Source organism: Pelodiscus sinensis, chromosome 4 (assembly GCF_052426305.1).
Source record: "Pelodiscus sinensis isolate ZL-2025 chromosome 4, ASM5242630v1, whole genome shotgun sequence".
NCBI classification, from domain to species: domain Eukaryota; kingdom Metazoa; phylum Chordata; order Testudines; family Trionychidae; genus Pelodiscus; species Pelodiscus sinensis.
In genome coordinates this window covers 45,129,001-45,141,226 of record NC_143055.1, presented here as the reverse complement: position 1 = coordinate 45,141,226, position 12,226 = coordinate 45,129,001, and the positions used below count along the sequence as shown (strand labels likewise).

Below are 12,226 nucleotides of genomic sequence, written 5' to 3'. Positions count from 1 at the left end.
CTTCGTCACATAAAAAGCCCCACTGGCCCACTTACTCTATTTTACAGGGTGCCTTGAGTCCTGCCAATGTCCCAGCCCTTTATAACATTTCATGCACTTCAGGGGGTAGACTTGTTGTTAAATTGAGCGTGTAACGCTCTTACAAAACAGGTTTCTCTATGACATCAAGGTTTCTCTCCCTAACGAAGCTTTAAAACACACACACACACCCCGGAGGGTGGGGGCGGGGGATACCACACTATCTCAATTTATGCCTAAGGTATATGATCAGTTAAAAAGGCTTAAAAGCTCGGGCAAATTGGATCAGGGAGAATCGTCACCCAACTTTCATTATTTCCAAGTAGTATGATTGAATTAAAGGGCAGGGAGCTGGTTAGAAGGGAGGATCGAGGGGCTCGGTACGTAATGGTGTGGTATTAAATTCTAATTAGAGATGCAGGAATCAGTGATAGGGAGGTTGGACAGCTCGGTCCCCCAGTGCCAGCCCAATAGACTGATGAGTTATTGTCATGTAAAAAGCGCCAGCAATAAGACCAACCGCTTTGCTATTGTCCAAGTGGAAAGAGCCAAGTTTATTATGAGGACTATATGCTCTAGAGACCTCAGGCAAGGCATCTCATAGGAGGCTTTTTCATAAAACTAGGCTCTGCTGGTAGTAAGGAGGCCAGTTTCGAAGCAGGCGTTGAGCTGTGCACATCTCCCCACCACAGGCACCTTCTCCCTACCCAGCTTTTATTTCATTTTTCCACTTGGCTGAGCCATCCAGAGCCTTTTCAATGTATAAAATGGAATATTCTTACCTCAATTCCTCTGCCTACGAGTCCTGTATGGCTGGGATGGACACTTCGAGCCTGGCTTCAGCTTATGCTGACTTCAGTTCCTGCAGCCAAGCCAGTGGCTTTCAATATAACCCTATAAGGACCACTTTTGGGGCCACCTCTGGCTGCCCATCCCTCACGCCAGGATCCTGCAGTCTCGGCACTCTTAGGGACCACCAGAGCAGTCCATACGCAGCAGGTAAGGACCTCCAGCTTTCTTAGCCTCGGCAGCCGCCTCGCTGCTGGTATATAGGAAGCCTTGATTGCATTTGAAAATGGAAATGTGTTTAGTATTTACCAAACGAAATTTGCTTACACAAATGAAAGAATTTATCACGTTAGAAGCGATTGCAGGGAGGGGTAATTCACTTACAGGGTTACACTATCCTAGTCACACCCGAACCGCCAACAAAATTATCTTAAGCTGCCAAAATGATAGGCATAATTTATTTACTTTGCGATGAGACGTAAAGCTTAGAAAATAATTAAATAACCAAAGAGTAAAGCTCATTACTGACACTGTCTTAAGAAAACCCTCAACAACAAGAACATCAATGCAGAGCCATTCCTACCCGGTCATTATTTTTGAAGCACTTTTACCAACCGCACTGAACCTGATCAACCCGTGAGACTAGGAAAAATCCAAACAAATATTGAAGCAATTCAGTAACACCATTACTGAGTGACAGCTAGCAGCCTAACTGATGTTCCCTGCAATGCTTCCTGGCACTTGCAATACGTTTTCTGACTCCTCTGCTTTGAACAGCAGCAGCCTGACTCTAAGATTTTGGTATTATAATGCACCTAGGATTTGCTATCCTCACATGCACACTTTCACATGTATATTTAGTGTAAAGCTATTGTTTCGCATTTAACCTTCTCCCACTTTTCCCTTCGTAATGGCTGGATTTCTGTAGTTATTTGAACACGTGTGGAGACCTAACAGGATGCTCCATTTTTTAAACAACGATCCTTCTTTTTGGACGATGTCTTTGAGAAGCAGCGATTGGTTTACAGGCGATTTTCTTTCTTTCACCTTTTTCCTTCAGTTCCTTACAAACTCTTCACCGACCACGGGGGGTTAAACGAGAAAAGGAAACAGAGGCGGATCAGGACCACTTTCACCAGCGCCCAGCTCAAAGAACTGGAGAGAGTATTTGCAGAGACTCATTATCCTGATATATACACGAGGGAGGAATTAGCCCTGAAAATAGACCTCACCGAAGCTAGAGTCCAGGTATGTAAAGCTGCAGGATTTTGGAGTATTTTAAACATCGGTTATGCACCCAGAGGCACTTACCAAGAACACACACAAAGACCATGAATTTCTACGGCCTGGGTGAATGGCATCAGAGAGGTATTTCAAAGAGAGGGCACGATTTATTACAGGACCAACACACACGTTTCCATTACATTCTAAGCAATCCCACGCTTACAACGCGACAACTTTGCACGCACACATCTCTTCCCGCAGGGCGAGGAAACACACACACACTCACAGCAGCACGTCGCGTGCGGACCGCGCAGTGTTCAATTCATTCTCGGGATCTAAACGCGACGGGGAGTTTGGGTCCCCCCACCCCCTTCCAACGGTTTAATGCAGGGGAGGGGGTTTGTGTTGATGCTATTCCTTTTTGACTGCGTCTACAGACCGCCATCCTCAAAGGCGCCTTCCCTTTCCACCGCAGCGCCTTCTGCCTCCAGCCAGCCAGCCTGGTGCCTTTTCAAATGTCCCAGTCGCCCCTTATGCCTTGTGCCTGTAATCGATCCGCGAGCCGGGCAGCGAGGGCGGGGCGGGCTCAGCGCTCGCGCGGTCCCCTCGCCCGGCGGCAGGCGGTGGGTGGCTGAGCGCCCCGCTAACCCTGTGCTGCCCCCGCCGCAGGTCTGGTTCCAGAACCGCCGGGCCAAGTTCCGCAAGCAGGAGCGGGCGGCAGCTGCCGCGGCGGCCGCGGCCAAGAACGGCTCCACCGGCAAGAAATCCGACGCGTCGCGGGACGACGAGAGCAAAGAGGCGAAAAGCACCGACCCGGACAGCACCGGCGGGCCCGGGCCCAACCCCAACCCGGCCCCGAGCTGCGGCGGGGGAGGCCCCAGCCCCGCGGGCGGCCAGGGAGCGGCGGGCCCCGGCGGGGAGCCGGGCAAAGGAGCGGCCGCGGGCGGCCTGGCAGCGGCGGGGCCCGGGCAGGGCTGGGCCCCCGGGCCCGGGCCCATCACCTCCATCCCGGATTCCTTGGGCGGGCCCTTCGCCAGCGTCCTCTCCTCGCTGCAGAGACCCAGCGGCGCCAAAGGCAGCCTAGTAAAGAGCGGCATGTTCTGAGCCAGCGCCCGGCCCGGGGCTCCCGCCAGGACTGAGCCGGATCCGCCAGCCCCGCGCCTCCCGCTGGCGTGAGCCCTTCCCCGGGCCCGGGCTCGGCCGGCAGCGCTGCCAAGGGGAGGCTCGGGCGCGGCCGAGCTGCAGCGGTGCCAGGGCCCGGCGCCTCACTGTGCAGGGACTGCGAGCGCCCGCTTGCTAGGGCGCGCCCCGCCGCGCACCGGCCCGGCGGGTTCCCTGCCCCGCGCTCGGCCCGCGGACCGGCGCCTCCACTCGCCCCGCTTGGCCGGAATCCCCGGGAGCCCAGCGCAGCTCCCAGGCCTGGGCAGGCAGCAGGTCCCGGGCTGAGTGGCCCCTAGGACTCGCCTCCTTGCCGGGGGCCGGATTGTATTTATTAAGTATTATGGGTCCATGGTTCACGCAGTTTTTAGGCATCTCCGTTTAGGATTTTTTTATTTTAATTTCTTTTAAAGGCACAAAAGTATAGCTCTTAGTTGAATGTTGACAGGTATGCTTTAACCTTTCCTGTGTCTTTCTACAGCTGTGTTCTGTGACTCACTTGTATAGTGGTAATATCCGTACCAACTTGTCTACTCTAGCTGACCGTATAAATAATGTTTTCCCTCCTTGTAGTCTCTATGGCGTGTCTTTATGGAGAAAGATGGTTCTCACGGGTTCAGTTCCTTTGCATTTCCAGAAACCAGAGTCAGATGATGGTATATATTTTTATTATCAGTTGCATGTCGTCTTTTATTTTTCCCTTCCTGTTGGAATATGTTGGTGAGCATAATAGTCATAAATTATGTTCAGGGTTTTCAAATTTATTTATATGTGGTTCAAATGAATGCTATTTAAAAGGGGAAATATTTCTACATGTGCATATAGTTTTCCAAAAGTGTACCATTAACTGATTGTTGATAATAAAAACAAAAAACAAATATAGCACTGCAATTCTTTCAGCTTAATTTATTTCTCAGAGTCTAACAAGATATAAAACAAGAGAATGAGGAAGTGAATCACAGAGGAGGCTAGTTTGAGTGATCAAACTGTTGCAATATGTGAGAACATGGGATGTGAGCAGTGACATTTGTTATCTTAATATTAAACATTGATAAAACAGGGGAAAACCATCCCTACTGGATAACTTATAATTGTTAAATAATTGAAACACTGTAGCTAGTAGAGGGCTCAGGTCCTTGCACTACAGAAAACTTCCTCCCTGACCTGTAAGAGGTCTCAAATGTAGTAGCTGGTTGGGAAAAACTGCCATTCAGTACTTGCCTTCAAGAGGATAGGGCATAAGCAATTTACCAACTTTCTGTATGCTCAATACACTCAAACATTAGGCTCCTCAACCCATGAAAAACATGCTTTAAAATGTCGGTTGCATTTCTGAAATGGCCTGTTAGTCTATAATCTTCACAATCGGCTGTATATAGGGGCAGGGGAGACAGGAGGAAGGTCATCAAGGAAGTAAGTCATCGAGTCACTAACTTGTTGACTTTTCAGACCAGAAAAGAATATTCTTACCTGTGAGAGTAGGCAACAATTCTATAAACGCTAGAAGTCGTCACCCCAGAATGTCACATCATAGGTGCTGGAATTATGGATGCTGAGTATAGCTGGCTTGACTTCCATTATATAGAGCATTTACAGTTTGGTTAAAGGGCTCTTAATGCCTCCGCATCACCTATAGTAAAAGGGTCTAATCCTGTCCCACTTACCAGTAAAGCTGTCCTGAAATCAATGAGACCCTGGTGTGTGTAGAAGCAGTAGGGCTGGACTCACTAATGGCCAGATCTACATTTGCATTTATCAAGAAACTGGCTTCCATTAAACATGCAGGAAGGAACAGGGCATTCTCTTTTATTCACCCAGTTTCAGCAACTAGGGCTTGCTGAGCTTCTGCTTTTCTAACCACAGAGACAAGCATTAAACATATGACTCTAAAGTGTGCTGAACCATCCCAGCACTGCTCTCTCAGGAGTTTGAAAAGGCTGTGTTTTGGATTAAATATTTATACTTTTAATCATACAGCATCCCTTCCCCTCCTTATAGTGATAGTCTTTACTCAACAATTCAGAGTCAAACCAGCGTCCACCTACTTACATGTTCCAGGACAGGCTCATTCCTCACAGAGTGTAGCATGGTTTCCCTTGGAGAGGTTTTTCCTTTAGGGCAACTATACAAATGAGGATTGAAGTGCCTCAGTAATCCCGTCCAAGCATGAATAGGATAATCATGTTGGATTGAAATGCCAGGACTGTCGACACTCAATTCCTGTTTAAATGCAGCTTTAAGAGGGTGGTACATGTGGAAAATTGACAGAACTTCATATTGAAAGAATTCCATATCCAGGTGACAGCTACCTGAAAGTGTCCCTTAGGCTAAAGCACTCATGGGGTGAGGAATGAGGCACTCTTTGCTGATGAGAATACCAAAATCATATCTACTGCATAGCACATGATCATTGAACAAGGAATTTCAGTCAGTGTATTGAGAATACAGCCTATGTATGAGTTGGGGCTGACAGGCTCCTTTGTTCTTACATAGCCAGGTTTGTTTAGGTCTCTTTTATTTGTCACTGTAAAACACTGTTGTGCTTAAAGTTTAAAGCCAATTTGAAAGTTATTTTAGCTAATACCTGCAGAGTAACTTAACTTGAATGTTAGTACTTCCCCTTTAATCTACCTGAAGAGAGAGGAGGGAAAAGAGTAAAACCCCCTCAATTTTGGGTATGGACCCAATAAAATAATTCATATTTTGGTTTGTTAAGAAGTCATTTGTTTGTAGCCTTAATGATAAATGTTGCACTACAAAGGCACTGTCAGCTGGTGGCAAAAAAGCACTAGTTAACTGAATCTTCAATGTGGTGGAAAGCCAGAAATAGAATGAACAGAAATGTCACCAGATGAAATAGTAAACTGACTAGGACAAGATTTCCTGGGCTCCCCTCAAGCTTGTGAAATTCTTGATAAGGAATTTCACTTAACTGAATAGGATAGCCTATCAAATATACTTTCAGGGCAATTAGACATAAAGGTTATTGTAGACTTGCCCCAACACCACTAAAATCAACATAAAGACCTCCATTGACTTTGATGGGGGCTGGATCAGGCCATATGTGCATACTCTCCTATAGCCATGCCAAGATATTTGAGAAGAGGATGTTAGAACCAAAACTCTAAAAGAGATAGAAGACCACCTCCAAAAGAGTAAATCTGAAGAGCTGCAATAGGAAGGTGCATTAGATGTTTTACCATCTTCAAGCAATAAATATTCTCATGTAAATCAGCCTGTTCATTTTGAAATTGTTATACATCCACTTTTTTTCTTCTTTCATATACTTGATTATCACCATCATCCATACCCGATAACAGTTATCCACATGCAGCTCTATAAAGTCTGTCATGGAGGCAATGTACATGCAAAATTAGGGTGAAAGCATTGATATGAAATATAGCAAGATGTCTACAGGATATAAGAGGAAGTGAAACATGATTTTTCAGAAAGAGGTGAAAGTCTAACCAGGCCAAAACAATTCATATATCAGAACTACTGAAAAAGGTGACAGAAGTTGGAAAAGGTGTTAGAGCTCACAAGACATATCACTAGGAGCATGGACCACAACCTACAAGTGAACGGGATGCGGTGGAAGAGGCATATGTAACAGAGACTTCATGGTATTATTTTAGTCATGCTAATGAAAGAGACAACAATATGACATGAACTGGAAAGCACCTATATAACACATGAAACTATGTCAGAATATTTGCTCATCTATGTATTTTGTGACAGGTTTTCTGTCCGGAAGGGGACAGTGATGGCACTAACCTGGTGTGGCCTCCCCAGATGATCCTGGTGACTCTGCTGCTAGGACAGCTCGGGGGTCCTGGCAACATGGCACCCTCTGTGGCGGCTCCTCCTCCACTCCCTGGTCAGGGCCCTCTGCTCCCAGCTCGCTGCCCCCCGGGGTGGCACAGACCATCCCGCCCCCCATGATGTGGTCCAAGGCATCAAAATAGGGGCAGGTGTCTGTGACGGCGTGTTGGGGGTTCCCCGTCTCCTGCACCCCGAGATGGCACAAACAGACTGCACCAGCCAGTGGAATAGAGGAAGTTTATTGCCTCTCCAGGATACAGCATAGCACAGATGTAGTCTGGTCACAGAACTGGGCTAGGATGCCTCAGGCCCCCTTGAGTTGGGGGGAGACTGGGCCCCTAAACTCCAGCTCCTCTCCCTAGGCTGTCTCCTCCATGCTCTCCCACAGTAACCAACTCTCTCACTTCCAGCCCTGCCCCCCAGCCAAGGCAGCATTCCACCTTCCTTTGTTCCTCTCCATGGGGGGTGTCTGGCCACTGGTTTGCATAGTGACTCATCCTGTTTTGCTGGGTCGTGGTACCCACGGCAGCCAGTGGGGGATCCCCCAGAGCCAGCAGCATAGAAACCAGCCAGGTACCCCCACTACGTCACAGTTCTCCCCCCTCCGAGAGCGAACTGAGCAGGGTCACTCTGCTCGTGACCTAGGGAAGTTCGGGTCCTCTGCGTGGGAACCCGCCCTGGGGACATGGGTGCTCCCCTTGACTCAGGCCGGCCGTGGCAAGGCCCCACATGAGCTGGCTTCCCTCTGTCCACTCGCCGCCCCGCTCCAGGGCGACTGGCACAGGCCTGTCCTCGGGGGTCACACCCACCCTTCCGCTGGCCTTGATCTCTGGCCAGGGTCTCTCGGGCTGGGGCCATGAGCCCAGCGAGCCTTCTCTGGACAGCCAGGGCGGCTTCCACCCCCGATGCTCCATCCAGGGAGGACTTCCCCTCCCATAACTCTCTCAGTAAGCCCAGAGGGTCTATCTGGGGTAGAGACCCCCAAGCCGCTTTCCTCCTGTCTTGGGCCTTCCCGCCCCTCTGGCAGGAGTCACAGGACCGGCAGTACCGCTGCACGGCCGTAAAGATTCCCGGCCAATAGAAGTGCTGGAGCAGCTTCAGCCGGGTGCTCCGGATCCCCCGGTGGCCCCCAACGGGGACATCGTGGGCCAAATACAGCAGCTTGAGGCGATACTTTCGGGGGACGACCAGCTGCCGCTGGACACCCCATGCCCTCGCCTTCCTGGGGGGGAGCCACTCACGGAACAGGAGCCCACGCTCCCGCAGGAATCTCTCCTGGCCACCTCTCCCCCGGGGCTGAGCTGCACGGAGGCCAGCCTGGTCCCTCAGCCTCTGCAAGGAGGGGTCTGCCTGCACCTCAGCCTGGAATTCAGCTGCTGAGGCAGGGATCGGGACCTGTCCCCCACCTCTGCCTAGGTCCGGAGTCCCAGCCTGGCTGGACCCCGTGTCCACTGGGATGGGACCCTGAGGATGCTGCCAGGAGTCCTTCCCTGGACCTACGTTGTCAGCCCCCCGCTGGCTCTGGCTCCAGGTAGTGACTAGAGCCCGCTGGGATTCATGGGGCCACTCCTCTAGGTCATTCCCCATCAGCACCTCGGTGGGCAAGTGCGGGTGCACCCCCACTTCCTTGAGGCCCTCCTTCGCCCCCCATTTCAGATGCACCCTGGCTACAGGCACCTTAAACGGGGACCCGTCTATGCCCTTCAGGGTCAGCTGCGCGTGGGGTAGTATCCGGTCTGGGGCCACTATGTCGGATCGGGCCAGAGTCACCTCTGCCCCCGTGTCCCAGAAGCCCGTCACCTTCCTACCATCCACCTCCAGGGGTATGAGGCACTCGCTCCGCAGGGGCCGTCCTGCCCCCACCCGGTACACGGAGAAATCCGCCTCCTGAGAATCAGACCTCCCAGGGGAGGTGCACTGAGCATCCTTCCCCTCTCTCTGAGCTGAGGTTTGCCTGCCAGCCCCTGCCTCTGGGGCAGCCTGCCCTTCCTCCCGCCCCAGCCAGTTAACCCTGGAAAGTCCCCGGTCCTGGGACCTGGTGCACTGAGCCCTCTTGTGGCCTTTTTGCCCACAGCGATGGCAAGTTAGGCTTTGGGCTGTCTCTGTCCAGGGCCTGGCTGGTTCTCTGGGGCACAGACGACCTGTTCCTTGGTCTCGCCCCGTAGTTGACTCCCTCCGTCGCTCAGCCGAGATCCGGTCTCTGCGCGGTTCCCTTTCTCTCCGGGACTCCCGTTCACACCCGGACCGGCTCTCCGTGAACTCATCCGCCAGTCTCCCGGCCTCCTGGGGGTTCTCTGGTCTCCGGTCCTTGAGCCACAGCCTCAGTTTGGGTGGGCACACTTCATAGAACTGCTCCATCATGACCAGCTTGAGCAGCTCCTCTGCGGTCTGGGCTCCGACTCCAGACACCCACTTGCGGCAGTATTGCGCCAGGCGGGAGGCCAGGTCCACATAGGTCTCCCGTGGCCCTTTCTGTACCCCCCGGAACTTCTTCCTGTACATCTCGGGGGTCAGCCCGAACTTGTGCAGCAGGGCCTCCTTGACTCGGTTGTAATCCCCTGGCTGTAGGTTCTCCAGCTGACTGAGCACTCCGGCCGCCTCCTGGCTCAGTGCGGGGACGAGCTCCTGCAGCCAGTCAGCTGGGGGAACCCGTTGCAGTCCACAGGCCCTCTCAAAGGCACTGAGGAACCCGTCTATGTCGCCCATGTCCTTCAATTGGGCCACCGTGAGCTTCTCCAAGCGCCTGGCAGTCCTGGGACCCTGGGGCCAATCCGCACTTGGCGCAGCCGGTGCCCCGCCGGTTCTCCGCTCTGCCATGGCCAGCTCATGCTGCCGCTGCCTCTCTCGATCTTGGCGCTCCCTCTCTCGGTCCTGGCGGTCCTTCTCTCGGTCCTCTACTTCCAATTCCCTGATCCGCAGCTGGATCTCCAGCCGCCGCAGCTCCGCTGGGCTGGCCCCTGCCCTAGATGGGCTACGGCTTGCAGGCCTCCCGGGAGACGCTGTCTCATCTCTCCGTTGGGTTCCAGCGCTCCTCCCCCTCTCTGAGCCTGACACACTCTCAGGGGGGGTCTGGCTGCTTCCCCTGGGGACAAGATCCTGGCCCTGTGGCTGGTCATTATCTTCCAGCTGGGCAATCAGCTGGGCCTTGGTTGCTTTCTGCACAGGCAAGCCCCTCTCTCTGCACAGCCCCACCAGCTCTGCCTTCAAGAGTCGGGCGTAGGCCATCTGCCCGCTGGGCCCCTCGGTGCAGACTCACCAGTCTAGTGCTGCAGCGCCCCACGATTCCCAGGAACCGCTTCGCTCTGTCTCCAGCACGCCTGGCTCCAGGGCTCTTGCTTCTACTGCGCCTTGTCGCTTGCCGCTGGAAGCTCCATCCACGGGGTGCAGTGCATCCCACTTCTGACACCAGTGTGACGGCGTGTTGGGGGTTCCCCGTCTCCTGCACCCCGAGATGGCACAAACAGACTGCACCAGCCAGTGGAATAGAGGAAGTTTATTGCCTCTCCAGGATACAGCATAGCACAGATGTAGTCTGGTCACAGAACTGGGCTAGGATGCCTCAGGCCCCCTTGAGTTGGGGGGAGACTGGGCCCCTAAACTCCAGCTCCTCTCCCTAGGCTGTCTCCTCCATGCTCTCCCACAGTAACCAACTCTCTCACTTCCAGCCCTGCCCCCCAGCCAAGGCAGCATTCCACCTTCCTTTGTTCCTCTCCATGGGGGGTGTCTGGCCACTGGTTTGCATAGTGACTCATCCTGTTTTGCTGGGTCGTGGTACCCACGGCAGCCAGTGGGGGATCCCCCAGAGCCAGCAGCATAGAAACCAGCCAGGTACCCCCACTACGTCACAGTGTCTGCCCCTGTTGACGAGCTTCCTTGAGTGGCCCAGGTATACGCCTGCTGCAGCTCTTTAATTTTCATGGGCACCTGCTCTCGGGTGTGCATGTGGCCTTTGGTGGCCATGGTGGCAGCTATGCGGCCATACACGGTGGTGTTTTTCTGTCTAGTGCGGAGATCATGGATATTGGAGGCCTCCCCCCAAACCTCAATGAGGTCCATGATCTCCACATTAGTCCAGGAGGGTGCCTGCCGTCTCCGGCTCCTGGCTGGCTCCTGGGAGCTGGGGGACTGGGCGGGGGACCGCTGGCTGGCTCTGGCTACCTGGCTCATTGTGCGGCCACTGGGTCAGGGGCAGCGACTGCTGGGAGGCCTGGCTCTGGCACGTGCACTGTGGCCAGAGTCTGCCCCTTTAAGGGCGCTGGAGCTGGGGGAGAAGAGAGGAGTTTTCCTGGTTTGGCCCAGAGTGGTCACCAGGGGAAACTGGGAGGGACTGGAGGTCCCCTATTTCAAAATAAGCGTCTACACAGCTCTTATTTCGAATTAGCTATTTTGAATTTGGTGTTATTCCTCACAGAATGATGTTTAACTAATTTGAATTAAGCCCCCCGCTATTTTGATTTTATTTTGAAATAATGGTTTGTCTGTATAGACGCTATTAAAGTTAATTCAAAATAACGGCTGTTATTTCGAATTAACTTTGACGTGTAGACATACCCTCAGACTCCACATTCCCTCCTGTACCCACTCTCCTACCCCAAGCTCCCTTCTGCACCCAACCTCTGTCTCAGATCCCAAACCCTTTTGGTAGAAATGTGGCCCTTGACCACTTGCCAAAATCTCGGAGTAGCCCTCCATTAAAAATTATTGCCCACCCCTGTCCTAGAGTGCAGGGAAGAGATCCTGTCCTAGAGGGGTATGGATTTCCTTTCCTCTCCTTATAGCAGGGGTGGCAAATCCCAGATGAGGACCCGTGCTTGCCTTGATCTGGCCCCTGAGGCTCGGTGCTCCCCCCACCAGTATTGGAGAACCTGCATTGGTGCTCCAAACCCACCACTATTCCCCATGGGGCTGGAGCACACAAAATCTCATAGCCTGGGCCACCTTAGGCTCTGGTGTGCGAGGAGAATGCAGGTAGTGTTTTTCTTCTCAGTCTGGGACTATGTCAATGAGGGTTGGGTTTTTTGTTTGTTTGTTTTGGGGGGAGGAGGTTTGCTTCCACTTGAATGCAGCCCAACTGATTTTTCTGTGGGTCAGCAGCTGCTGACCCAAAAAAGGTTGCCTTCCACTGCAACAATGTACTCCCTCTCACCTCTCCACTCAAAATCAAAGGACCAGAGAAGGGGAAGATAAGACCTGGCTGTTGGAAGGAATCAGGGAT

At 52.5% G+C, this 12,226-nt stretch overlaps 1 protein-coding gene across 1 annotated transcript; it reads left to right on the top strand.

The window, feature by feature from the left end:
• The first annotated feature begins 489 nt into the window (after nt 1-489).
• On the top strand, nt 490-4,065 carry PHOX2B (paired like homeobox 2B). The gene is made up of 3 exons (XM_025187281.3): nt 490-1,017; nt 1,868-2,055; nt 2,701-4,065. The coding sequence occupies exons 1-3, from the start codon at nt 777-779 to the stop codon at nt 3,133-3,135; spliced, it is 864 nt and encodes a 287-aa protein (XP_025043066.2). The 5' UTR covers nt 490-776; the 3' UTR covers nt 3,136-4,065.
• Nucleotides 4,066-12,226: the final 8,161 nt, after the last annotated feature.

Coding starts and splice junctions, on each gene's coding strand:
- PHOX2B (XM_025187281.3), top strand. CDS start 777: ATGTATAAAATGGAATATTCTTACCTCAATTCCTCTGCCTACGAGTCC. Junction 1,018..1,867: donor GAGCAGTCCATACGCAGCAG/GTAAGGACCTCC, acceptor TTTTTCCTTCAG/TTCCTTACAAACTCTTCACC. Junction 2,056..2,700: donor TCACCGAAGCTAGAGTCCAG/GTATGTAAAGCT, acceptor CCCCCGCCGCAG/GTCTGGTTCCAGAACCGCCG.